Here is a 27681-nt window from a genome sequence, read left to right on the forward strand (position 1 = left end):
GTATGCACTGGAGAGAAGAGGAATGAAAGTCACTAGGAGCAAGACGGAATACCTTTGCGTGAATGAGAGGGAGGACAGTGGAATGGTGAGGATGCAAGGAGTAGAGGTGACGAAGGCATATGAGTTTAAATACTTGGGGTCAACTGTCCAAAGTAACGGGGGGTGCAGAAGAGAGTGCAGGCAGGGTGGAGTGGGTGGAGAAGAGTGTCAGGAGTGATTTGTGACAGAAGGGTACCAGCAAGAGTTAAAGGGAAGGTTTACAAGATGGCAGTGAGACCAGTTATGTGATATGGTTTGGAGACAGTGGCCCTGATGAAAAGACAGGAGGTGGAGCTGGAGGTGGCAGAGATGAAGATGATATGATTTTCATTGGGAGCGATGAAGAAGGAAAGGATTAGGAACAAGTATATTAGAGGGACCGCTCAGGTTGGACGGTTTGGAGACAAAGCAAGAGAGGCAAGATTGAGATGGCTTGGACATGTGTGGAGGAGAGATGCTGGATATATTGGGAGAAGGATGCTGAATATGGAGCTGCCAGGGAAGAGGAAAAGAGGAAGGCCAAAGAGGAGGTTTATGGATGTGGTGAGGGAGGACATGCAGGTGGCTGGTGTGACAGAGGAAGATGCAGAGGACAGGAAGGGATGGAAATGGATGATCCGCTGTGGTGACCCTTAACGGGAGCAGCTGAAAGTAGTAGTAGTAGTAGTAGTAGATGGAATCATTTTGAGAGTATCTAAGCCTTTACAATTCAGTGTCGTTAGCTAAGTGTGGAGGTGGGGTGTTTAGGAAGTTGGCTGGAGACTGAGAAGATAGCAGTGGTTAATTTTCTGGTCGGTGGTCGCAGCTGCACGTAGTTTGATAATACCAGCTAACCTATTTCTGTCTCTGCTTGCAGGAGTGTTACAGACTGGAACCAGACACAGAGGCCCAACAAAAATCTGGAATCAGCTAGTAGCCTATGGACCGACCGTGGTTTTGTGTGGGGGGCCTGTTTGATTGCATTTAATAAACAACCCTTTCCCTGCATAAGTCATTCTACACGTAGAAAAGCCCCTCACAATAACATTTTCTTCGAGTTTAAGGAATCATAACTTCTTTCAGATGTTCCCAAAATCCATCCTCTGGTGTGTTAACGCCCCTGTGTCATACTGAGGGCTCTAGTTTCTGGACGGCACAAGGCCGGCGGTAGCGCCAGTGCAGACGTAGTGACAATTTCGTTGGGCGCAAGATGGTTTTCTCTCTGCTGGGCCCGTTTGCTAGTTTCCAGGCTCGCCATGACATCGCTTGCGCAGAAATGGGCGTGAAGGCGCAGTAGAGGATGTGTCAGTCAGAATCAGGTGGAGCAGTGCTAGTTTGGTGTCGAATAAAATCAAATATTATGCCCGCGTCTCCAACTGGTCGGACCACGTCTTAGCACAGAAGCAGGCGTTATATGATAGCTTCCGGGCTTTAGGCGAAGGGGCACTAAGCGGAGACTTACCCAAAATCAAACACGCCGCTTTTGTGTATGTTATGTTGGGCTTTTTTTTTTTTTTACATTTTCCCCCTTTTTCTCCCCAACTGTGTCTGGCCAATTACCCCGCTTTTTTTGGAGCCTTCCCAGTCACTGCTCCATCCCCTCTCTCTGCCGATTCGGGGGGGCACCCCGACCGACCAGAGGAGGCGCTACTGTAGTGACCAGGGCACATGGCCACATCCGGCTTCCCACCTGCAGACACGGCCAATTGTGTCTGCAGGGACGCCCGACCAAGCCGGAGGTAACACAAGGATTCAAACCGGGATCCCCATGTTGGTAGGCAAGACAATAGACCGCTGCACTTCCTGGATGCTCTGTCCTAAACATTTTTAATCCCAAAACATCTGCACGTGTATCATCGTTTTCCGACATAAAACAGTCCATGTGAGTCATTATGCATGGAAAACCACAAGGTGACGGGGATTTCAGTATTTCATTAACCTCGTTCAACCTGGCAGAAGGAACTTATTGCTTGGGCTAACTGATCCATGATCACAACTATTTAAGGTCTCCTGCTGTGTTCACAGAATGAGCAGGAAAGAGAGAAAGATGCTAGTGGGAACGAAGACGAGTTAATCGGTAGCCTGTCAAATAATCATGTTGGCGTGTTGTCTCATGTCACACTGGAATTGGTGTTAACGTCTGGTGTGTGCACACTTGGCGACTCTGCACCTCCCAAACAAAGACATCAGTTTCCTCCTGGGAGAAGCTTTTCTGCCTTAGCTGGTCTGGACTTCTGCTGTCCATTACGAAACAGGCAGTTCACCATGACAGAGCGCGAGCTTCTTTTAAAAGGAATGAGGGGGCGTTCGGGTAGCGTAGCGGTCTATTCCGTTGTCTACCAACACGGGGATCAACAGCTCGAATCCCCGTGTTACCTCTGGCTTGGTTGGGTGTCCTTACAGACACAAACGGTCGTGTCTGCGGGTGGGAAGCCGATGTGGGTATGTGTCCTGGTCGCTGCACTAGCGCCTCCTCTGTACGGTCAGGCGCCTGTTCCGGGGGGGGGGTGTGACTGGGAGGAATGGCGTGATCCTCCCACGCGCTACGTCTCCCTGGTGAAACTCCTCACTGTCAGGTGAAAAGAAGCGGCTGACTACCACATGTATCGGCTGCAGACTACCACATGTACTGGAGGAGGCATGTGGTAGTCTGCAGCCCTCCACAGATCGGCAGAGGGGATGGAGCAGAGACAGGGATGGCTCGGAAGAGTGGAGTAATTGGGCAGATACAACTGGGGATAAAAAAAAAAATCCAATAAATAAATAATTAAGTCCAGGGTGTCTCCCCGCCTGCCGCCCAATGACTGCTGGGATAGGCTCCAGCATCCCCGTGACCCTGAGAGCAGGATGAGCAGTTTGGATAATGGATGGCTGGATAAAGGGAATGAGAAGAGCTGATCTGATCTGATTGGCTGTAATTGAAAACAGCCCCCCCCCACTCCCACTGATAATTTATTCCTACTAATCCAAACCTTTTTCAACTGCGCCTCTGTTGTGCCCGATTCCTGCCAGCTCAGCATGTCCCGAAATTAGCAAAAAAGCATCGGCCACACCTTGGGCCGACTTGCACCATGAACTAGCGCCGGCGCCTTCGACTGTGCTATGACCCGGAAACTAGAGCCCTCAGTCTTTCAGAGACGGATTGAAAGTGAAGAACAACACACTGAGGCGCAGACTGCGATTGTGCAAACCTGCAACTTTAATAATGTCGTACAGTACGATTTCAACAGCATTCTTTACAGTTCACCCACCCTATTTCCCCAATAAATAGAATTTCATATCATCTACGCTAATCATAGTATTTTCCTCACACAGTAACTAACTGTCGACGGGACAGACGTGTCATTTTAAAGGGTTACTTATATCTTGAATCATCAAGTGTGGGGGTTTCAATCTACCTCAGGGGTATCAATTTACAGCTATTTTCACACCGAACTGTAAAAAAATATTTGTTAAATTTAACAAACAAATGTGTCATAAAACTTAAAGGCAGAGAAAAAAAAATTCGTCGAGGTGTAACAGGCTGGCTTGCTGAATGGGGATTTCCGGAAAATACCCACTCTGGATTTTTGTAAATAACAATTGGCACAGACTTGTTCCCACTTCGGTTTAAAGATCTAGTTTGTATGATGTTGGAGCGTTAAGTAAATATGCAGCATAAGAATATGTCGCCCACTCCCGAACCCCAGCAACACAGACACAGTAATGAAGGCACTTCATTCTGTATGACAGGAGAAATCACAGTTATTCCAACGAAAGGCTTACGAGAAAATCAGGACAACCTGCATAGCACAGCTGAACAGAAAAACCAGAGGGTTTCCTCCCCTCACCTCACACTCAAATAACTTTTTCGTGTGTATTTGTTGATTTTTGGTAACTAAAATATTACTAGATAGAATAATAAAACCTCCTTTCTTTGATAGAAAAATTACTTCATGTATGTTTTTTAGAAACATATAGGTATGTACATACAGTAGTGTCCTCTCTCACCCATATAGGTCTGAAGTCCTATACATTGATAAGTGTCCAGGATCCAGAGGCAGTCGTGACCTACTTGTTCGTGCCGGGTTTGAACGTGAACATAACACAGAACGTTCGCTCTGTTGTCTCCTCGGGAGCTCTGGGACGACTCCCATGTGTAGTTTGGGAGGAGCAGACCTGAGCCACGGGTGTGGTTGTGGGATGAGGCCTCTGAACGGTATAGTGGGCGCAGGACAGGGAGGGGAGGCCGGACGGGCCGCTGTCTGCTACCTGGCCCTCAGACTCTGCAATACACTGTACACATCCTCCTCCTTACTGAGGCCCTCGAACAGAGGGATCAGGTCCAACAACTCCGTGTCCGTCATGTCATCAAACCACGACTGCACCGGAACCTGTGGAGAGAGACAGACAGACAGATTAAGACAAAGACAGTGTGTGTAGAAGACAAACCAAAAGAGAGAGGGAGCGAGAGACAGGCAAAACGAGAGAGACAGGGGGCATCTAGGTCGGTCTATTCCGTTGCCTACCAACATGGGGATCAGCAGTTCGAATCCCCGTGTTGGTCGGGCATCCCTACAGACATAATTGGCCGTGTCTGTGGGTGGGAAGCCAGATGTGGGGATGTGCACTAGCCGCTGCACTAGCGCCTCCTCTGGTCGGTCGGAGCACCTGTTCGGGGGGGAGCGGGAACTGGTGGGAATAGCGTGACAGACAGAAAAAAGGAGAGACAGACAGACAAAAGGAGAGAGAAAGCTGGAGTGGCAGTGCAACCCGCCATTTAAGTATCTGATCAAGGCAGAGGAGAGCAGGAAAGACATGGAGAAAAAACCTGATGTAAAGCTGTTGCATCACAAGTGAGGGACTTGTGGGAGTTTTGTGTAAATAATTGATGAGGAGGTTCATCAAAGGCCTGAAGAGCGGCAGAACCATTGTATAACTCCTCGACAGGGAGGGGGGAAAAAAGCCACAGAACTGGAGACGGTGCAAAGCACCGTCACGAGCTCGGCGCTGCTTCTGAGATGGTGCTGCACTGTGTGCTACAGCCACTCAGCATCATCATTACAGCAGCCGGCGCCGGGATAGGTAGCTCTGTAGCTGACTGGGGGGAGGGAGAGATGTAGATCTACAGAACAATATAGACTGAAGAAAATTTATTCATGTATTCTCTATACCCACTCCACTTAATCCAGTTCAGAGTTTCGGGGGACTGGAGGCTGTATCTCAGAATGCATTTGGCACAAGACAGGGAGAGATCCTGGAAGAGGTCGCCAGTGCATCCCAAGACTCCCACATACAATAACTCACACACCATGTGTAGCAATGGGCAATTTCAAGTCTAAAGATAATCTTCAGACATGTATTCTGATGCCTTTTGTATCTCTAATGCCCCTTCTCCACGAAATGGTACCAGCTCAACTCGACCTTTTTTAGTTTTCCATTACCGGAAAGTACCGGCATTTTGGTAACTGTTACCACTTTTCTGGTACCACCTTTGTCGAGGTTCCAAAAAACCTGGAGCGGGTACCAAAACCAATGCAGACCTCTGACTGGTGAGAGAAACGCGTCACTGCGTCATTTTGCGTCACCAATGTGCACATGGGATATCGTCCGGCATTTTTAAATACCGAAGCGGTCGAAGCGGAGTTATCTTAAAAGTACATTTTGAAATTGAAAACCAGGTGTCGTTATGACGACCAGCTACACTGAGGGGGTACTGTTACAGTAATGAAAAACGACACAGAAGCAAGTCGAGTTGAGCCGGTACCATGTAGTGGAAAAGGTGCATAACTAACCTAAAATTATTTTTAGGACCAAGAACCACAAAATCATACTCCTATCACAACTGCTCCATTGTCAACACCACTGAATCTGGACTAGGTGCTCAGCTGGTGCAGCAGACCATTACACTAACGTCCAAATATTTAGGTCTATGGTTTGTACACCAGCACTGCATCTGGCTGGGTGTCGCCGGAAACACAACTTGCAGGGAGCCGGCAGGGATGTAAGTCACATCTTCTGCCAGTCAGTGTTGACTACACGACAGAATCCATATCACCGGTTTTGTCCAAGCGTCAGACGGCGACTCACCGCGTTCTCCGGATGGAAAATATAGGAAGCGGGCGAGTTGTCAACGATGATGACTTTACTGAGCTCACGGCCCAGTCGGCTGAGGTCCTTGACGTAGTTTCCCCTGTGGAACACACAGGATTCCCTGAAGAGCCGGGCGCGGAACACCCCCCATTGGTCCAGCAGGTCCGCCACAGGGTCAGCGTACTGAGAGGTTAACGAAAAATACACAAGACTGTTACAGCGCACGTGCGCAGGCGTCCCGGTGACCCACTCACCCAGCCATCCATTTCTACTGCTAACAAGACGAGGGACCGACCTTAGCTAAGCTGGCTGTGAAGAGAACACATTCAAACAGCTCCCCCATCTTTTGGAGGAACTCATCCACGTGGGGTCTCTTCAGCACATACACCTGAAACACACACACGCACACACACACAGTCAAATACACAATGACGAACGCAACAAATTACATTGGACAATATCTCAGTGTAACGATCACGAGTGACTAGACTCGCTAGCCGGTTGGCTAACGGGTCGGACCCTTTAGTCAACAGGTTAACACAGTCGCCCGTGGTGCGGGAGACCCGGGTTCGCATCCCGGCTGCAGTGGTTCCTGGCTGCACCCTGAATTCGCTACAGTGTAATGCGACGACTATGTTAACCAGTCGACTAAAGGGTCAGACCCGTTAGCCAACCGCTAGTGAGTCTACTCATTCATGATCGTTACACCACCCCCTCCCTCGGGAAGCGCATCAGCATACCAGCACCCTTACGCCTCCGGGCGCACAGTCTCACCATCCCACTGCTGACACCAATGTAGCGAATTTAGGGAGCAGCCGGGAATCGCCGCAGCCAGGACGCGAACCCGGGTCCCGGGTCGCCCGCACCACGGTGACCGCGCTAACCAGTCAACTAAAGAGTCCAACCCGTTAGCCAAGGGCTAGCAAGTCTAGTCACTCATGCTCGTTACATCAGGTTTTAGCAAATCATACGCCAGATAGCATCCGGATGTAGGCCACTTTAGGCAGTGATGCAGCACTGATGGCCTTCTGGCCCTGACAAAGTGGATGAGAGCCTGAAGTGGCCCACATGTAAAATAACAAATATGGCCCAAATATGCCAAATCAAATGTAGGCCTTTTTTGGCAAAGATGCGGTGCTGTGGGCAACATGTAATCTGGATGTGACCCTGAAGTGGCCCGTGTGGTAAATGGTGAATATGGCCCAAATATGACAACACAAATATGGGCCACCTTTGGCAAATATGTGGCACATGCGGCATTGCTATGGCTTGATTCTGGCCTAGATCTGGCAGACAGGAGCAGACCCGCCCAAGTGCCATCATTCCACACAGTGTGTGGGCCGGATGAAAGTGTCCAGCGTGGGACGGGTCTGGGTCACAGCAATTTTGCTATCTGGGACACAAATTTTTTTTCTTTCCAATGGAAAATTCTTTTTCCAGAGATTCTGCACGCCAACACTTGCTACGACCTGAAGTCACAACTTCTAATTGTTTTACCTTTATTAAACAGCGACAGTGAAAGCCAGACAGGAAATGGGAGAGAGAGAGGGGGATGACATGCAACAATGGTGGCCGGCTGGACTCGATGGGATGGTTGGGGATGGTTGCCACCATGTGACCATGTGGTATGCACTGTAACCATTTGGCTACGGAGGCACCCCATTCCTCTGATTTTGTGACAGCTCATAAAACTATTTCAGACACCAGCAATTACATCCACTTCCTCCTCGTGTGGCACGGCTCCATCCTCTTCCTCGGGTTTCTGTGGACTGTTTGCCGCCTCCCAGTGCAAGTAATCGAGCATAGGCCGGAGCGGACACAGACAGCCTATCCTGGATTACTTGAAGCAGGTGACGGCTACAGAGCAGTTGGGGCTGTTGGTGCTGCCTCACAGAATAGAAACCCACATCCCTTTTACTTTCTACAGAGGTTCAGAGAACTTCCTGTGACAGAAAATAAACACATGTCACATCTAGACGTGACTATACTACATATGATGCATGTCAATGTGTTGACTTTCTCACTTTCGTTCACACACACACACACACACACACACACACACACACACACACACACACACACACACACACACACACACACACACACACACACACACACATCTCCTCAGCACTCTCGTAGGCATGCTTAATCACTCTTTGAAGCCCTCATTTTCCTGATGACAGTCAAGTCCCAACCTGGCCGTCTTTCCGGTGAAGCACAGAGTCCAAACACAGAATCAAACAGAGAGCAACCTGATTCTCTCTCTCTGCCCCCCCTCTACCCCCTCGTTCTCTCTGTCCCGTCTCTCTCTCTTTCTCTCTCTACCCCCTCGTTCTCTCTGTCCCGTCTCTCTCTCTCTACCCCCTCGTTCTCTCTGCCCCCCTCTATCTCTGTCCCCCCTTCGCTCTCTTTCTGCCCCCCCTCTCTCTGTGTCCTCTCTCTCTCTGTCCCCCCCTGTGTCCGCTCTCTCTTTCTGTCCCCCCTCTCTCTCTGCCCCCCCTCTCTGTCCCCTCTCTCTCAATTCAAGTCAGTGATGCTTTATTGGCATGACTGCATTAATTACAATGTTGCTAAAGCAGGTGACAAGTGACACAGGTCAACGGAGTATGAAATTAAATAAATAAATAAATAAATACACAGAAAAAGGAATAGGCAGAACTGGCAGAAACATAGAACAGCTCTTGAACAGCAACTGACAGTAACTGACAGTGGTTTGGTCACTCACTGACTCTTAGGCTGTGGCATTCTGACACATGTTGTGCCACAAGATGTGACCTTTGACCCTCTCCTAAAATAGGTGGTCATTGTTCTTTCTCATCCAGGAGCAGAACATTTGGAATCTGGTTTTCGAATGTCTCCTGGTATTTTTCTCTTATGTTCTGGAATTTCTCACAATTTAGCAAGAAGTGCATCTCTGTCTCGACCTCACCTGCTGTACAGTGACCACATATTCTTTGCTCTTTTGGTAGCCAAGATGTTTTGCGTGTCTGCCCTTTTCAGTGGCTAGACTGTGGTCAGTGAGCCTGTACTTGGTAAGGATGTGTCTCTGCTGACTATCTCTGACAGTGGACAGACAGTCAGCCAGTTTGTGTTCTCTTTTTAGGGCCCGACAACATTCTGCTTTGTGTTGTAATTTGGTTTCTATGTCCCAGTGTTCCAGATATGAGTGTTTGCATTGTGTGATGATGTGGTTTCCTCTAATCTGTGGTTGGTTAGCAGTGCTAGTCTGATACTCATCTGTGTTAGTGGTTACGGGGTCAGTTAGTTTCACAACCAGCTGGCTGAGGGGACTCGTTCTTAGCTCCTGGATTTGAAATGCTTTAAATGGCAATGTGTCATGGGGACTTGATTTAAGGTACACCCAGAATTTAAGCAATCTCTCTCTCTCTCTGCTTCCCCCCTCTCTCTGCCTCCTCTCTCTCTCTCTGCTTCCCCGCTCTCTCTGCCCCCCCTCTATCTCTGTCCCCTCTCTCTGCCTCCCCTCTCTCTTTCTCTGCCCCCTGTCCCCTCTCTCTCTCTCTCTCTCTCTCTGCCCCCCCCTGTCCTCTCTCTCTTGCTCTCTGATCCCTCGCTCACTGGCTTTGATATGATAAGATCAAATGGATTGAATAAAGAATGGAATAAACTAACAGAGTGATAATCACATCACAGTTCTCCATCCATGCGATGGGAAGTCTCTTAAATGAAGACACTTGTGTATCTTGATATCATCTGTCTGATGCCCCCAGTCATGTCACATGAGTATGCTGTGAGAGACAAATAATGCATCACCCAAAGGCACACACACACACACACACACACACACACACACACACACACACACACACACACACACACACACACACACACATCCCTGGCCCTGCCTCCGTCCCAGATGTCCTCCAGCTCGGTGATACAGTACCTGGTGAACAGTCCCATCGATCTCCACAGGAACAATGAAGTCTGCATTGCTGATGGGCTGGAAAAAAAAAGAAACATTCAGAGGAATGTTCCAGAAAAGAGCATTTCCAGTGCAGAACAGAACGTGACAGTGCCCCGGCCCAACCACCTGCCGAGGCCGGCCTTTGGAATCCAAAAAGAAATAAAGAAAAACTAGACACAGGGAGAATGTTGTTGTGAATGTTGTTGTGAGTGGTTGAAGGTAAACAGTGGAGGCTTTGGGCTTTGTGTGTCTGCTGCAGAGCTCTGTATCACAGAGCACTTCTATAAGGACTCCGTGTCAGGGTCCAGGGAGAGCCTGCAGCACAGCTGGCTGACAACACATACCACATCTGGACCACATCAGTACCTGGTTTACCTCTGTCTGACCTGTGTCATCTTCACAACAGAAGGAACACAGATGAGGGGGGGACAGACAGAGAGAGGGAGAGAGAGAGGGGGGAGAGGGAACGCAAGAGAGCGAGAGAGGGAAAGAGTGAGAGAGTGAGCAAGAGAGAGAAAGGGAGGGAGAGAGTGGGGGGGACAGCGAGAGCAAAAGAGAGATCAAGAGTGAGAGCGAGAGAGAGCGAGAGCGAGTGGAGGGAGAGAGAGAGAGCGAGAGAGAGTCTATGGAGGGATCTGGCAGAAACGAGGAAGACACAGTGAAGAGGATGAAAGGATTCAGTAGGAGGTAAGACACCGTCACTTCTGGCAGAGGAGGAGTGCCAGAGATCCTGAGAGCGATGGAGCGAGAAAATCCCCCAAACACCTCTTGTTGTTCTGGAATATAAAAACACTTCCAGAACAGCAGGGCAGTCGCCTGCTGGTGGGCTCAGTCCAGCTGCTGGAGTCAGAGCAGGTTCTGAGGCTCACAGGGTCTCTGACCTAAAGCCAGTCCTGAAAATGATCACTGAACTTTACCTCAGCTACGACTACGCTGGTGATTACAGTACAGCTTGATCACTACAAATCCACTCCAAATGAAACAGTTACTAGATCTGTTTCCTCTGCCCCGTCCCCACCGCCAAAACCACCAAAACCAAGAAAAAAAAAGACGTGGTTGAACCTGATCTTTTTATTTTTATTTTGAGATACTTTAATGATCCCCGTGGGGAAATTCCTCTCTACATTTAACTATCCTAGCTGTATAGCTAAGAGCAGCGGGCAGCCACCGTGCAGCATCCGGGGACTAACTCCAGTTCGTCTTGCCATGCCTTGCTCAGGGGCACAGACAGGAGTATTAACCCTAACACGCATGTCTTTTTGATGGTGGGGGAAACCGGAGCACCCAGAGAAAACCCACCGCAGACACGGGCAGAACATCCAAACGCCACACAGAAGATGACCTGGGAAGACCCCCCAAGGTTGGACAACCCCGGGGTTCAAACCCAGAACCTGGTTGCTGTGAGATGACAGCGCTAACCACCGGGCCGCCGTGCCGTGCTGACGTAGTTCCTCCTGCCCTGTTCTTCCATGTTTGGCTGCTATGGTGAAGATATGAAATGTTACTTCCTGTGTAATGTTTCCCCGGTAGAAGTCTCACCTAACACTTAACCATTTGACTTACTGATTCTGATACTGGCGGTTTGGCTGTTGTCTCAAGTATCAAAATGGATATTTTCTTTTTTTGCATGTAAACTCCCGGACTGTACCTTTAACAGCTGTATAAGGAAAATTATTATTTCTATAAAAACACTTTTACGTTAATGTAAATTAACACTTTACAACAAGAACTAAGCCTAATCCTGAGTTAAGTGCCTTGCTACGTCTGACTAGCGTGGTCCGTGGGACAGGGTTTAGTATGGTACATATGCTGACCACAGGGTATACTTTCCATACATGCTGATGAGGTGATCATAAACGGATGAAGGTATTTCTCTCAGGTTACGTAAGGCCTTTATATAACACTAAAGGAAGAGTTATGTAAAGGGCTCGGTGCGATGTATTTTCGTGGCGGTGAAATCAGAGCCAGGGTAACACGATGAAGACGTCTAGATTTTACCCCAGTCTTCTGATTCACTGGTGCATGTGAACGTATTAGTCGAGTTTCAAACTATGAACAAGCTGTGAAAGGTCAATGGACGCAATGTACAGGAAGTTGTTTGTACATTACAAAAAAAACCTTAAGACAGGGGGCATCCGGGTGGCATGGCGATCTATTCTGTTGCCTACCAACATGGGGATCGCCAGTTCGAATCCCCGTGTTACCTCTGGCTCGGTCTTGCATCCCTACAGACACAATTGGTCGTATCTGCGGGTGGGAAGCCAGATGTGGGTATGTGTCCTGTCGCTGCACTAGCGCCTCCTCTGTACGGTCGGGCGCCTGTTCAGGGGGGAGGGGCAACTGGGGGGAATAGCGTGATCCTCCCACACGCTACATCCCCCTGGTGAAACTCCTCACTGTCAGGTGAAAAGAAGTGGCTGGTGACTCCACATGTATCGGAGGAGATGTGTGGTAGTCTGCAGCCCTCCCCGGATCGGCAGAGGGGGTGGAGCAGCGACCGGGATGGCTCGGAAGAGTAGGGTAATTGGCCGGGTACAATTGGGGAGAAAAAGGGAGAAAAATCCCCAAAAAAACAAAAACAAAAAACCCCCAAAAACCTTAGACCACAAACGTTAAGACGATTACTGAACACTGTGATGGAGATACTACCTGCAGAACCCCCAGATAGAGGATTGAGGACAGCACCATCCAGTAGAGGGGGTGTTTGCTGTAAGAATAATGAGCGAGGAGCCTTGACCTTCCACAAAGTCACCCGTCGATGTGACTCGTATGTCCGCTCCACAGACGACAGTCTGAGAGGACCTTCTCACAGGTGCCTCGCTCCTCTGGGTGACGCAACAGCGGGACTATGCAGTTCCACAGGTCACGTGATCAGTCCACTCATTTCACCCAGAGACTGATAGGGACACTCACCCTGTTTTATGACACCCTGTTCTGGTCATTCCCTCCAGACAGCGGCTGCATTTAACTGCATTTTAAACGACCAAACATCATGAAAATGCTTCTCTTTGTAGGTGTCATTATTATTTATTGTTTATTATTAATAATCATTTATTATAAAGTATTATGTATTATTATGTATTAATTTATTATTATTATGATTATATTCTTATTTAAATATTAGTATTATTATTATTTATTCATTATTTATTCATGTTAATAATGTCATTCTTGAGTGTTTTTAACACCAAAGTCAGTCCTGTGCACCCAGACAATGTTTAATGCTTCAGACCAGCCCGTTCAGTTGTTCCAAAGTTTGGAGAGAATTCACATTTGGGTGGTGCGAGGCTACTTGCTACAGCTGTAGAGAACACAGCAGCAGGGAGGAGCTTCGTCAGCTCTGGGGCGAAAGATTAAGAAAAAAAATGGATGCAACTGGTGTAACTTTTGCGGTGAGAAGACATGGAGAAAGAGACGGAGGGAGAGAGCAGAATATGAAGAGATGCACAGAGAGCAGCTCCTCTGCTCAATCCCTCCATCTCCAGAGTCAACGGACAACAGCTGCACATCATGCCACCCTCTGACGGAGAAACAGATGGGGAGATGGAGGGAAGAGCGAGCGGGCAGTGTGGCTGTGGAAGAGAGAGTGACGAGAGGGAGATGTAGAGAGAGAGAGAGAGAGAGAGACAGGCAGACAGAGAGATGTAGAGAGAGAGAGACAGACAGACAGAGAGATGTAGAGAGAGAGAGACAGACAGACAGAGAGCTGTAGAGACAGAGATAGAGAGATGTAGAGACAGAGATAGAGATGCAGAGAGAGCGAGACAGAGATAGAGATAGAGAGACAGAGATAGAGATGCAGAGAGAGTGAGACAGAGATAGAGAGACAGAGATAGAGATGCAGAGAGAGCGAGACAGAGATAGAGATAGAGAGACAGAGATAGAGATGCAGAGAGAGTAAGACAGAGAGAGATAGAGACAGAGAGACATAGAGATGCAGAGAGAGCGACAGAGACCGAGAGAGAGAGGGGAAAACAACTGTGTTTGTGTGTTTGTTTGCTGAGTCCTCATTGAGATCAGTCAGCTTCAATAAGCACCTCTCTCATCTGGCTGGCTGTGTGATCTAAACTGAATTGCAAACTGCACATGTGCACATGCACGGTGTGTGTGTGTGTGTGTGTGTGTGTGTGTGTGTGTGTGTGTGTGTGTTTGTGTGTGGGTGTATACAGTTCTTCATGTCTCACTCACTCATTCACTCGCTAAACATGTGTGCAGCTGTGCAACAGTATCACTGGGATTGTCACAGTAAAGACTGATCAGTTTGATCTCCAGGCCATCTGAACCGCCATCTTTAGCCTAACGGCCTCGACAGGTCAAACTGCCGTCAGTGGGCTATAGCTCTATTTACCCCTGGGTATGATGACGTCAGTGTGTGGAAGAGTGGACTACAGCTCTATTTACCCCTGGGTATGATGAGGTCAGTGTGTGGAAGAGTGGAATATCGCTCTATTTACCCCTGGGTATGATGACGTCAGTGTGTGGAAGAGTGGACTATAGCTCTATTTACCCCGGGGTATGATGACGTCAGTGTGTGGAAGAGTTTTATGAGGGAAAAAAATAGATACAATTTTGTTTTCTGATGGAAAGAAATCCTTTGAACTATAAGACAGGTCCTGGGTTTTCTTTTTCTTTTTTAGCTCCGCCCCCTTTGCTGATCTGGGGAGGGCTGCAGACTACCACATGCCTCCTCCGATACATGTGGAGTCGCCAGCCGCTTCTTTTCACCTGACAGTGAGGAGTTTCGCCAGGGGGACGTAGCGCGTGGGAGGCTCACGCTATTCCCCCCAGTTGCCCCTCCTCCCTGAACAGGTGCCCAACCAAGCCAGAGGTAACATGGGGATTCGAACCAGCGATCCCCGTGTTGGTAAATAACAGAATACATCGCTACGCTACCCGGACGCCTGGTCCTGGGTTTTCTTAAGAAAAATTCACTAGTCAAAGTAAGAGTACAAAGAACGTGAACAAACCCATTTGTTTGTGGGTGTGTAACTGTGCTGTGCTGTTGGAGTGTGACTTTGCTGGGCGTGTCTCACTAAAGAGTGTGTGGACCATGTGGAAACGCATTTGAGTCATTTCTCCAGGGTCAGTCAATATATAGTTACACTTGACTGCGTCAGCTGCAGCAAACTTGAGGCTCCCTTCAACGTTGCCCTGAGGCTCTCCGCACGCCTTTCTCACTTTCTTATCTCTGCCAACAAACAGACAGGTTCACACACACACACACACACACACACACACACACACACACACACACACACACACACACACACACACACACACACACACAGAACTGCAAGTGTTTGCACTAAACTGGGTCAGTGGGGTGTGTAAGGTAAGGCCCCTGAGGGAACCTCTGAAAAAGGACAAGGGAGGCCAGTGTGAACTGCTGAACACACGGCTGAAGCAGCACAGGAGTGAAACGACATGAGGAAAATCCTCGTTCTTCACAGGAGAATACCCACTCACCACCCAGCTCAGCTCAGCTGGTTTTGGACCAAGGCAATCGATCCCGGTGCGACTCGAGAGCTTCCAGTGTCTTCTGGAATCCACGCACAACACAAGATTCCAGACTACACGGCGGTTCTCTTCCATGGAATGGACTTTAGTGTGTGCCATCTGCTCACTGTAACACGGGTAACCCATCGTGTGGCCTTTGTCACAATATTTCCAGTCGCTCTCGTTTTCAGGTAGCCATCCTCTGTGGTTGCCGTGTTAAATCCTCTGCTAACTAGTGAGCGAGCCAAGTCGCTATTTTTGCTTTCAACCATTTTGTATACTGTACACCTACTTTGCTGACGACTTTGTAGAAAACTTTTCCAATGGCACACGGGCTTTGGTAACAGCTATATATCTAAAAATGTTGGTACCGTCACGGTTGTGTGTTGTGTTTTTCATCACCGCATCATCATTCTCATCCTCACAGTAGAGATCAGCTCTCGAGGACCAGCGCCTCAGGCTGGGGAATGAAAGCATCAACAACCAACAATATGATGAGAATATTCAATGAGGTGAGGGTGTCTGTGGGATTTGTGGGGGTGTTTGTGTGTGTGAGCGACAGAGAGCGAGAGAGAGTGACCGAGAGAGAGAGAGAGAGAGAGAGAGAGAGAGAGAGAGAGAGAGAGAGAGAGAGAGAGAGAGAGAGAGAGAGAGAGAGAGAGAGAGAGAGAAGGAAGGTTGTGAGTACCTTGAAGGAGCTGTGTACCAGTGTCTCATCCAGGTCAATCACCACGCAGTTTTTGCCATAGTCTGGTATGCTGACCTCTGGCAGGAGGAACGTGGCTGGAGGCTGCAAAGACCACACACACACACACACACACAATCATATGAGGGACTAAGCTATAAAAAATACACAGGCATGCAAATGTGTGTGCGCGCACACACACACACACACACACACACACACACACACACACACACACACACACACACAGTGGAAGCAATGGTTTAACATTAGTTCAGATGAAGCGGCAGTGTTTGAACGCCCTATGAGTAGACTGGCCCTTCTCTTTTCTCCCCCCGCCCCCCACCCCTTTTCTCACCAAATGTACCTGGCCAATTACCCCACTCTTCCTAGCACGTGGGAGGATCACGCTATTCCCAATTACCCCTCCCCCTACCAAACAGGCACCCCGACCGACCAGAGGAGGCGCTAGTGCAGCGACCAGGACACATACCCACATCCAGCTTCCCACCTGCAGACACTGCCAATTGCGTCTGTAGGGACGCCAGACCAAGCCGGAGGTAAGACGGGGATTCGAACCGGTGATCCCCATGTTGGTAGGCAACGGAAAAGATTGCTACGTACCCAGATGCCCCTTCTCTCTTAATTGTATGTGTTTCTATGGGTGTACTGATGAGGCCAAGATTGCCCCATCCTGTCTCCTGAGGCTGAACACGGGTTCGGGGATGATCAAGGTGATGTTTTATGCCTTAATTTGCCAATCCGAGGAAATCCTGATCTGAGGCTCGGTCCAAACCGGTGGTTGAAGATTATCTGGTAGAGGGAGGGGTTAACTCATCCAATGTCAATCACCCATCTGACTCACCCACTGATGTGGACTGACCAGATCCTACCAAACACATAATTGTTTTATTTCACAAGGTGCTTTGGGGGGCAGGAAATGCAGGGTGAAGAGCAGAGGGGGAGGCATTATGCAAAGGTCCCAAGCCGGATTCGGACTCTGAACGTCCTGAGCCGACGTAATCGGTATTTCACTGGCTGAATGCACCAGAACACCCAACATGTTTGAGTTTGGAGACCAGACATGAGCAGGTGTGTGAGGTTTTGAGATTTTTAAGTCTTCTCGTGTAAGACGTGGAATTGTGCTACCATTGGTGTTGTTGAGCTTCACAGTAAAGAAACAAAGACACAGATTGTGTCCTCTGCCAGGCGGGCCTCAGGTTACAGACAGGCACCGGGCAGATGGTGAAACCATAGGGGGATTGTGAGCATGAGCACACACACACACACACACACAATTACATGCATGCACACAGAAACACGTACAGGTGAACACGTGCACAGCAGCACATTGGGTCCAGTGAAAAATCAGGTTTACCAAAAATTAAACTAGGTTAAAACTGCACATTAAAGTATTTTTTACCTTCATGAGAGTATCATTTACTTACTACTACACTCCTACTATGTTCACACAGTGTATTTTAAGTGTGTTAATTGAGACTTATGAAGACACCAATCAGAACGTCATACGGTATAACAATGATGAATTTTTGAAAGTGGTAGTAGTAGTAGTAGTATTAGCAGTGTTTTTTTTATAAACATTTTTAGTTTTACTTCATAAGGGGCTTTGGACACCAAAATTGTATGTCCTGTCATGTGGCCCCCGATACACTTCCTGGGGGCAGAGTGAAGCTATAGTAGGGTAAAGGCAAGGCACTCTGCCAGTCGTACAAGTGTGCACGAGGTTTTACGTGGTGCGATGCTTCGCAGGCCGGCGCCTCTCTGCGTGGCAGTCGCATGTGTTGTCTGCAAGAGTGGCTCCATCGTGTCTTCTCACGGCATGGTATGCTCATGCTGCATGAATGGAATTAGCCATGAACAAAGATGCTGGGAGTGGCACGGCGAGGGCCTCTTGAGTGTGATGCACACATGCAGGGCGGGTGAGGGACTGGGACCTTGACATTTTCATCAGACAGCAGGCTGCATGCTGACAAATACCCTTACTCTGTGGTGCAGCCCAGGGGCACTTTCCCAAACTGTTTAAACTCAACCGTAGAGTCACCTGACAGCCATGCTGCTGATGCCACTGTTTACATTACAGGTCATTACATTTCAATGTTTCACAATTTCAATTTTATTTTCAATTTTTTGTTTTATTTTTTTTTCTTTCAATTTTTTGTTTAAAAAGTGTTTCAATTGTTATCACAATTACATGTCATTGTGATAACAAAACATTTCTGTTTAATCATGGAGAATAAGAAATTACAATAACAAAAATGTGTTACCAGTGTTTTGCAGCGTAACAGTATCTTAGTAAGATAATTCATGACTGATAATTCATTTATGCTACTATTGACTGATATTTAAAAGCAAATCACCCCAGTGTTGGAATTTTAAAAAAAATTACTGTGATAAACCAGTACAAGTTTGGTTTTAAATTTGCATGTTTCAGGGCATCCAGGTAGCACAGCGGGCTATTTCGTTTCCGGCCATTATGGAGACTGCCGGTTCGAATCCCCATGTTACCTCCGGCCTGGTTGGGCATCCCTACAGACACAATTGGCAATGTCTGCGGGTGGGAAGCCGGATGTGGGTATGTGTCCTGGTCGCTGCACTAGTGCCTCCTCTGGTCGGTCGGGGGAACTGGGGAGAAAAGCGTGATCCTCCCATGGGCTACGTCCCCCTACTCAAACTCCTCACTGTCAGGTGAAAAGAAGCGGCTGGTGACTCCACATGTATCGGAGGAGGCATGTGGTAGTCTGCAGCCCTCCCAGGGGGTGGAGCAGTGACTGGGACGGCTCGGAAGAGTGGCGGAAAAATCCAAAGAAAAAAAATTGCGTGTTTCAGGTGTACTAATGTGCTTTCTTATGGTGCTGTGATTCTACTTAGCACTGTGACTGTTATAGCACTGTGCCACGGAGAAAAACTGTGGTGTCATCACAAAACTTCATCATGTCGGCAGGGATGCCCAGTTTGCGGTGCTGACTTTGCATTCTAAATAGGACTGTGGATTAACACTAGGACTGACTTGGACATTTGGACTGATCTGTCCATGTATTTCAACAGTACCGGGAGCAGACCTCATCCCTGCATGCACTTCCTGCCAACGGAGAGAGGTGGCTGCTGGGTTCTGTAGTTTAGAGCTTGCCAACTGCTGTGAGTGTGAATATCCTAAATTACCCTTCTCCACAGGCAACGTAGAGACTCCAAAACAGCACCTTTATCAATTTTTACCAAAGTATTACAAAACAGCCTTTGAGTAAACAAATTTCTATTGTGGTCAACGTCTAGACAAAAACTCATCATCCAAAAGCAGAACTTCTATCCCTGAACAACAGCTGTTTACTGACACCAACTACATGACTACCATGAGATTGCTCTTGATACAGACACAAAGACAAACTCTAATTCAAAGCCTTTTACAGCAAGTCATCCTTTTGTTAACCCAAGCTGTTGTAGAAACCGCCTGCTACAATGATGTCAAACTGCTTTATTTGCTTCATCACTAAATGGGACCTTGAGATTCTCATGTTATGTTCCATTGGCAGGACGAGAGCAAATCATGTGATGATCATTTGCTTTGTTGAGACGAACAAGAGCCGAGCTTAAACATGAGCAAGGCTCAGCGTTTTCGGTTTTTACCGATTTTCACCAAAAAATACCCAGATTTTTTTTTAAAAGGAGCAAATCGGTTAAAACTGATTTTCACCAGGATTTTATGTTTCCATGGATCCAAAAGTTGTTCCTGTTTGTGTGAGGTTACGTAATAGTGTCCTCTTGTGGTGAAATTTGGCATGCTGGATGGCTTTGAAAAATAAAAACCGAAAACGCTGAGCCTTGAACATGATCTATATCATTCCATGGAATGGCTGACGTCCAACAGCCCAACAGATAAAGAGGCGTTGTGTTGTGTTGTGTTTGGGCAGACTCTAGCCTAACCCTCGTATGTATTTCATCCAGCTTGTTGGCCAACTGTGAGTGAGGAAGAAGATGAGCACCAGAAGGCCATGTCAGGGCAGCTGTCAGATGGGGCTGTTGGTCTAAACCCCTCCCCTAGTGTTGTGTGTGAATGGTACACCCCAGCAGGAAATAGGGATTGGGGCATTACATCATAGTCATGTGATTACAATAAAGCAGTCATGCGTTGTACATATGCTGCGGTCTCCGTTATGGTTATTTACACAAACATGGTGTCAGAAGTGGGAGAAACCCAAATGTAAATACATGCAAGGTTGACGTGCTCCACAGCGGCATCAGTGACGTCACCAGCGCTCACTACTTAGGTAGTTAGTTGGTTAGCGGGGGGGGGGGGGCGTCTGGGTGGTGTGGCGGTCTATTCCGTTGCCTACCAACACGGGGATCTCCGGTTCGAATCCCCGTGTTACCTCCGGCTTGGTCGGGCGTCCCTACAGACACAATTGGCCGTGTCTGTGGGTGGGAAGCTGGATGTGGGTATGTGTCCTGGTTGCTGCACTAGCACCTCCTCTGGTCGGTCGGGGCGCCTGTTTGGGGGGGGGACTGGGGGGAATAGCGTAATCCTCCCATGTGCTACATCCCCCTGGTGAAACTCCTCACTGTCAGGTGAAAAGAAGTGGCTGGCGACTCCACATGTATTGGAGGAGGCATGTGGTAGTCTGCAGCCCTCCCCGGATCAGCAGAGGGGATGGAGCAGCGACCCAGACGGCTCAGAAGAGTGGGGTAATTGGCTGGATACAATTGGGGAGAAAAAGGGGGGAAATATATATATACATATATACACATACCAATCAGACTGAACCGATAGAAAGGACTGGATTCTGGGTTCTGGTAAAGTTAGAAAAGTTGAAAGGGGGGGGGGGGTTCTGAATCTGAAAAGAATAAGGCTTATTGAGAGACTAAAACTCAGTGTATAGGTGGTCACTGTTAAACTGGAGGTACTCAGGGACTCAGTCATATAAGAGCTATTGTTAACTATAAAAAGGGAGACGTTAGTTGGGGCTGTTGGTCTAAGCCCCCCCCCCCCCAGTGTTGTGTGTGAACGGTACGCCCCAAGAGGAAACAGGAATTGCGATGTTACGTCCTATTCATGTGATTACAATAAAGCAGTCATGCGTTGCACATACGCTGCGGTCTCGTTATGATTATTGACAATGGAGAAGGGGGAGAATGTTCTGGCAAAAGCAGGGCGGCGCCTGGCGCTCCCCGCATGCACGGAGCGAGAGAGCAAGGTGAGCGTGGCAACGCAAAGAGATGGAGCGAGATGGAGACGGATGGCGAGACACTGGGGATACGTACACTGGGGACAGGGATGACCTGGACCTGGTCACACTGGTGGGGGGGGGGGAGAGAGAGAGAGAGAGAGAGAGAGAGAGAGAGAGAGTTTTGAGTTTTAAAAAGTACATATATTCCAAATATGCTAGAGTCCAACAGTCCAACAGCTTATACCCAAACACAATTATCTCTTAATAATCCAGCTCATACGAAAAACAAAAAACATTTGAGTAGTCTAAACAAGTATTTGTAAAAAATATCTCCTTCAGACAGTTTTTACTTCGTAGCTGTAAAAAAAGTCTCTTGTGCAGCATGTAGACCTCATGCTGAGTAGCTGAGCTACGGCCTCGGTGTTGTTGAGTCCCAATCCTGCTGCAGCCACTATGCGCTGCGGGGTGATGGTTGGGGAGGAAAACAGTTTCTGGGAAATCCTGGAAGGCACCAGTCATAGATAACCAGCCTGGTTCCATGTATCAGTGGCTCCTCCAGCAGCAGTAGGAGGAAGAACGCCTGGTGCAACACCCTCATCAACCAGACTCATCTTAAACATCATCAACAACATTGACCAGGACGGGACACAATTTGTCTTATATTGCCTCTGACTCTTCATGCTGTAATTCTTGTTTAATTTTCACAACTATTTTCCTTAACCTGTATATCTCCCGATCAGTGTAGCCCCTTTCTTCTTTGTGTCTCATCTGAGATTTAACAGTACAGAAACAATTCTTTGTCTGCAAAGAAGTCCTCAAGTTTGACATTTCTCAAATTCTTTGTTTGTTGCAATAATTTCTTAATTTGGCGTGCATTGTAGTACTCCTGCTGTGCTACTCCTGACAACTGGGAGGAAGTATGAGTCTGGCTGTCTACACCACCATCCTCCTCAAACTCATCTTCAGACATCTGTACCTCTGGCTGCTTCTTCTTTACTACAGGTACCCGGCTGTCTATACCACAGTCCCCTTCCTCCTCCTCTTCCTCCATACTCAACTCATCCCCAGACAGTTGCTCTTCGTACTGCCTGCTTCTCTCCCTTGTCAATGCTCCTTTTTTTGGCTTGAGAGCCACTCGTTGTAGCAGACTGCTTCCTCTTCAGTACAGGAACCTTACAGACTTTTTCTTCTTCCATCAAGTCCTCCTCACTGCTCAACACTACGCCTTCTGCAACCCCATCTGTGGTGTTTGATGCCATTGCCTGTTCACGTTGTGCTTATTTTCCAACATTTATGTATTCCTTTTTAGACTTTTCACTCTGTTTGGGTGGTTCAGTTTTGTCGGTGTAATCTGGACTCTGTCCCTTTTCTGTTGTCTCTTCGCTGTTCTGCCTGGTTTCACTCTGTTGGTGTCCTCTCGCTTCTTCACTCTGCGTTTTGTCATCGGAGGGGTGTTTCTCAGGAGAAGCCCGAACCAAATGACCCTCTCCTCCACAGCCAAAACACTTCTCAAGGTCCCAGAGTTTATAAAAAGTACATAATCAAAATCATCCACCTTCGTCCTAAAAGCCACATCCAAGTCTTGGTCTTGTTTGTTCAGGATCATGTGAACCTGTCGTCTGTGTGAAACTACATGTCGCACCAGCGGCGATTTGCAGCCAGACAACAGTTTCCTGATGGACGAGACTACTTTTCCGTATCTCGACAGCTCTCTGGACAAAAACTAGTCGGAGATGAAAAGCGGGATGTTTGAAACGGTGACTCTTGTCGACGGCGTGGTGAGCGGCGACACGACACCAAACTGTCATTAACAACAACGCCTGCTTCGACCACCTTGTGTGCTTTGGCTACAGCGTCGACAAAAATCACCACAGTGCCGTTCATCCTAGCAGCAGATTTAACGCTGCCGTGACCCACAACCTCTCCGTCTGCCAAAGCACAGTCCTCCACCCAACACGGCAAACTAGGCGACACTTTAAGACCATGTTCTCTGGTGAGTTTGGTAAACTCCATGCCGGCGTTTAGCACGCCGACCAGCAGGCGCTGGTTGACCGCAAACACGTACACACACAAAACCCCTTGAAACCCCCTTATATACACAAACCAGACCAGTAACCCTACAAAACACACTATGTACAATATTTACAAGGAAACAATAGCAAAAAAGATAGAAAAACGCTCACAACCGCTCTCATGCGTCTGCTCAGCACGCTCACTCGCACTTCCGCTCAGAGAGAGAGAGAGAGAGAGAGAGAGAGAGAGGGAGATCATAATCACTGTTGTTGTTGCTATTATAATAATTGTTGTGTTGTGCTGTTGTTTTGCATGCTTTGGCAATATGTACAAAACATGTCATGCCAATAAAGCGAATATTGAATCGAATCGAATTGAATTGACTGAGAGAGAGAGAGAGAGAGAGAGAGAGAGAGAGAGAGAGAGAGAGAGAGAGAGAGAGAGAGAGAGAGAGAGAGAGAGAGAGAGAGAGAAAGAGAGAGAGAGTCAGGTGCAGACAGAAAAGGATTTGGGTAATATCAGAAAGCAAAAAAAAAAACATCGAGGGATCGAGATCACAGGACTGAAAGATTGCCAAGCCAATATCATCAATATCACAATCGACAAACGCAAGGAGAGAGAGGGAGAGGAGGGGGGCAGACATATAGTACATGGTGTGATAAGAGAGTGAGAACAACTTACTCAAACACAAAACACAAACACAGCCGTCATAGTAACAAATACAGCCAGCCAGGGACCCAGCAACACTGACTGCTGGGGGAGAGAGAGAGAGCAAGAGAGGGGGGGGCAAGAGAGTGAGGGAGAGAGAGAGCAAGAGAGAGAGTGAGGGAGAGAGAGACAGAGAGAGTGAGAGAGTGACGGAGAGAGACAGCAAGAGAGAGCATGAGGGAGAGAGAGGGAGAGAGTGAGGGAGAGAGAGAGAGAGACCAAGAGAGTGAAGGAGAGAGACAGCGAGAGAGAGAGAGAGTGAGGGAGAGCGAGAGAGTGAGGGAAGGAGAGAGCGTGAGGGGAGAGAGAATGAGGGAAAGTGAGAGTCAGGGAGCCAGAGAGAGAGAGAGCATGAGGGAGAGAGAGCAAGAGAGTGAGGGAGAGAGAGAGACCAAGAGAGCGAAGGAGAGAAAGACAGCGAGAGAGAGTGTGAGGGAGAGCGAGAGAGTGAGGGAAGGAGAGAGAGAGCGAGAGAGATAGCGTGAAGAAGAGTGAGAGTGAGAGAGGAAAAAAAACAGCCGAGCACTACAACAAGGCTTTTTATGGAGAGGTTTGCTAGGTTCATTCCGAATTAATGGGAACTCATTTGTTGAGGAGGGGTCTGGAGGGGGTCAGCGCTGACCACATGTGTCGAGCCTGTAAAAAGGACCAAAATATTCCACCACCACCCCCCCCCCCCGAGCAAGAGTCACCCCCAGGTAAACACGACAGGAAATGTCATCTGATTCTGAACCATTTATAGCTCCTGTACCTGCCTTGGCGGTGGACGGATGGCTGTGTTTGTGGAGGGGGACCGAAGCCCTGGCACATTTTCCATGGGCAGAAGGTTCCCTTTACACATACTCACTACACTGGTCAGACTGTGTGTGTGTGTGTGTGTGTAAGGAGAGGGAGCAATCCATCACACACATGACACACAAAGCCTCACTTTATGGGGATTAAAGGACCAGCAGTACTTCAAGGTATGTGTGTGTATGTGTATGTGTGTGTGTGTGTGTGTGTGTGTGTGTGTGTGTGCATGCTCACAAGAGTGCCTCTGTGTGTGTGCATGTGTGTTTATTTGGCTTTGCGCACAAATTGTGCACAGGCATGTGTTGTATGTGTGTGTGCTGCAGCATCTGTATGTGTAAACATGTTATCATAGGTATGTCGCAGTTGCGCAACGTGTGCATACTTGTGTACGTGCACATGCATGACCATGTTTGTGTATTTACGTTTTTTAACATCAAGCTTGTGTATGTATTTTGTTTGTGTGGTTTGAATATACTCATGTGTGTGTGTGTGTGTAGGCGGATATCGAAGAATGCACGATGGGAAGCATGCCCGTGTTTTCAGGCAGTGGATGGTAAACAACCTCTGGGTTCAACGGGTTTGAAGCAGCTGGAAAAATTTGTGGAGGGAGCTCAGTGAGACTGCACGGCCCCTCAGTCTCGGCCCTCCGCAGTAACAGGCACACCCTAGCAAGCTTCTCTTCTCACAGGGCCAAAACAAATGTGACTCATTACCGGCTACCCCAGGTGAAACTGGCACGGCCGTCACGAAACCAGAAGACTGTTTGAGAGATGGTGCAGCTTCTCACTTCAGTCCCTCGCTCAAAACACCGTCTCTGCCGCCTCGGTAACTTTTCCTACACCGGCCGACACTCAGAAAGTAAAGACAGATAGAGACAGATGCGTGGCCTTCACCTTCGGGGGGCTGCCGTTCTCCTCTGGCGGCGGGGGCAGCGTCAGCGTCTTGTTGTTGGGGGTCGGCGGGTCCACATGGTAGTCATTGTAGTTGCGAAAGCAGCAGAAGAAGGGGCTGAAAATGCTCCGGCTCCGATGTTTCTTTAAGCTGCTGTTGGACTGGGAGACTGGAAGAGAAAATAACCCAATAGAGATGTTAGGCCTTACCAAACATAACAGCCTCACACAGAGAGATGTCGCTCAATAAGACAACATGTTTCAAAACCGGCTGCTTCTGAATCTGAGGACTGTTGCAAGATCTCTTGGCAGTAACCTTCACTATTAAAAAAGCTAGTCAAGTATCCACAAAATATTAAATTCAAATAAATTAATCAATACAGTGTTTTTTGTTTTGTTTTTTAAATATAGCTCAAAAATGTCCCACCCAAGCAGCAACAAAGAAGTGCAAGCTTGAACAACTATCTCATCATCAGCCGCTTCTCTGGGGTCATGGTGGCAGCAAGCTAAGTAGGGTACTCCAGACATCCCTCTCCGAGCAACACCCTCCAGCTCCTCTTGGGGGATCGTAAGGTGTTCCCAGGCCAGATTGGACATGTAGTCCCTCCAGCGAGTTCTGGGTTTACCCCAGGGTCTCCTCCCAGTTGACCATGCCCGGAAAACCTCCAAAGGAAGGCGCCCAGGAGGCATCCTGATCAGATGCCCGAACCACCTCAACTGACTACTTTTGACGCGAAGGAGCAGCAGCTCTCCTTTGAGCTCCCTTTGGATGTCCGAGCTCCTCACCCTATCTCTAAGGCTGAGCCAAGACACCCTATGGAGGAAACTCATTTCAGCCGCTTGTATCTGCGATCTCACCCTTTCAGTCACTACCCAAAGCTCATGACCATAGGTGAGGGGTGGAACGAAGATTGACTGGTAAATTGAGAGCTTCGCCTTCCGGCTCAGCTCCTTCTTCACCACAACAGTCTGGTACAACGCCCACATTACTGCTGATGCTGTACCAATCCGCCTGTTAATCTCCTGCTCCATGCTACCCTCACTTGTGAACAAGACCCCGAGATACTTGAACTCTTCACCTGAAGCAACAACTCATTCCCAACCCAGAGGGAGCAATCCACCATTTTCCAGTAGAGAACCATGGCCTCAGACTTGGAGGTGCTGACTCTCATCCCAGCCATTTCACACTCAGCTGCAAACCGCCCCAGTGCGCGCTGGAGGTCACGTTCTGATGAAGCCAACAAAACCACATCATCTGCGAAGAGCAGAGATGCAATTCTGAGGTTCCCAAAACGGACACACTCCTCACCTTGGCTGCGCCTTGAGATTCTGTCCATGAATATCACAAACAGAATCGGAGACAAGGGACAACCTTGGAGGAGTCCGACACCCACTGAAAACGTGTTTGAATTTGTGCCGAGAATGTGGACACAGCTCTCACTTTGATTATACAAGGACCAGATGGCTTGTAGCAACTGCCCCGGTACCCCATACTCCCACAGTACCCCCTACAGAGTGCCCCGGGATACACAGTTGTAAGCCTTCTCCAAGTCCACAAAACACAACACTTGTACCTTCAACAACAAAGCCAATACATTTTTCTATAAGTAGTTGGGGTCTCAATCGCTAATTTCAAGTCTGACACAAAGTGTGATAGAGATTGTTTTGAAAATGGCTGAAGGATTAAAAAAGTGGCACGTTAAAGGCATTTCAGCCCAAGGTTTCCCCCCAGCTCCTCCCACACCCCACCCTGTTGCCCCAATTTGGATTTCCTGGCTCCAACACGTGACAATATGGCAGCAAGCATAAAGTCAAACAAGTCTAGGCTTCAAAACGCCCCTTCAGAAACCAATGGGTGGTGTCACAGGCGCTACACCCGTCCCTTTCATACAGTCTATGGTCCCA

General features: G+C 48.3%; 1 protein-coding gene across 2 annotated transcripts in view; it reads right to left on the minus strand.

Moving 5' to 3' along the window:
• Positions 1-3201: 3201 nt before the first annotated feature.
• ctdspla (CTD (carboxy-terminal domain, RNA polymerase II, polypeptide A) small phosphatase-like a) overlaps positions 3202-27681 on the minus strand; it is a 72561-nt gene continuing 48081 nt past the window's right edge. Inside the window, exons 2-8 of one of the 2 annotated variants that reach the window (XM_056299161.1) lie at positions 25780-25946; positions 21468-21500; positions 16197-16298; positions 9992-10048; positions 6386-6478; positions 6088-6273; positions 3202-4391 (exon numbers count right to left, since the gene is read on the minus strand). In XM_056299161.1, the coding sequence (XP_056155136.1) occupies positions 4266-4391; positions 6088-6273; positions 6386-6478; positions 9992-10048; positions 16197-16298; positions 21468-21500; positions 25780-25946 (764 nt within the window). In that variant the 3' untranslated portion in view covers positions 3202-4265. The remainder of the gene's footprint in view (positions 4392-6087; positions 6274-6385; positions 6479-9991; positions 10049-16196; positions 16299-21467; positions 21501-25779; positions 25947-27681) is intronic. The other variant, XM_056299162.1, reaches the window with a different exon arrangement.

The sequence above is a fragment of the Lampris incognitus genome, chromosome 19, assembly GCF_029633865.1.
Source record: "Lampris incognitus isolate fLamInc1 chromosome 19, fLamInc1.hap2, whole genome shotgun sequence".
In the NCBI taxonomy this organism is placed as follows: domain Eukaryota; kingdom Metazoa; phylum Chordata; class Actinopteri; order Lampriformes; family Lampridae; genus Lampris; species Lampris incognitus.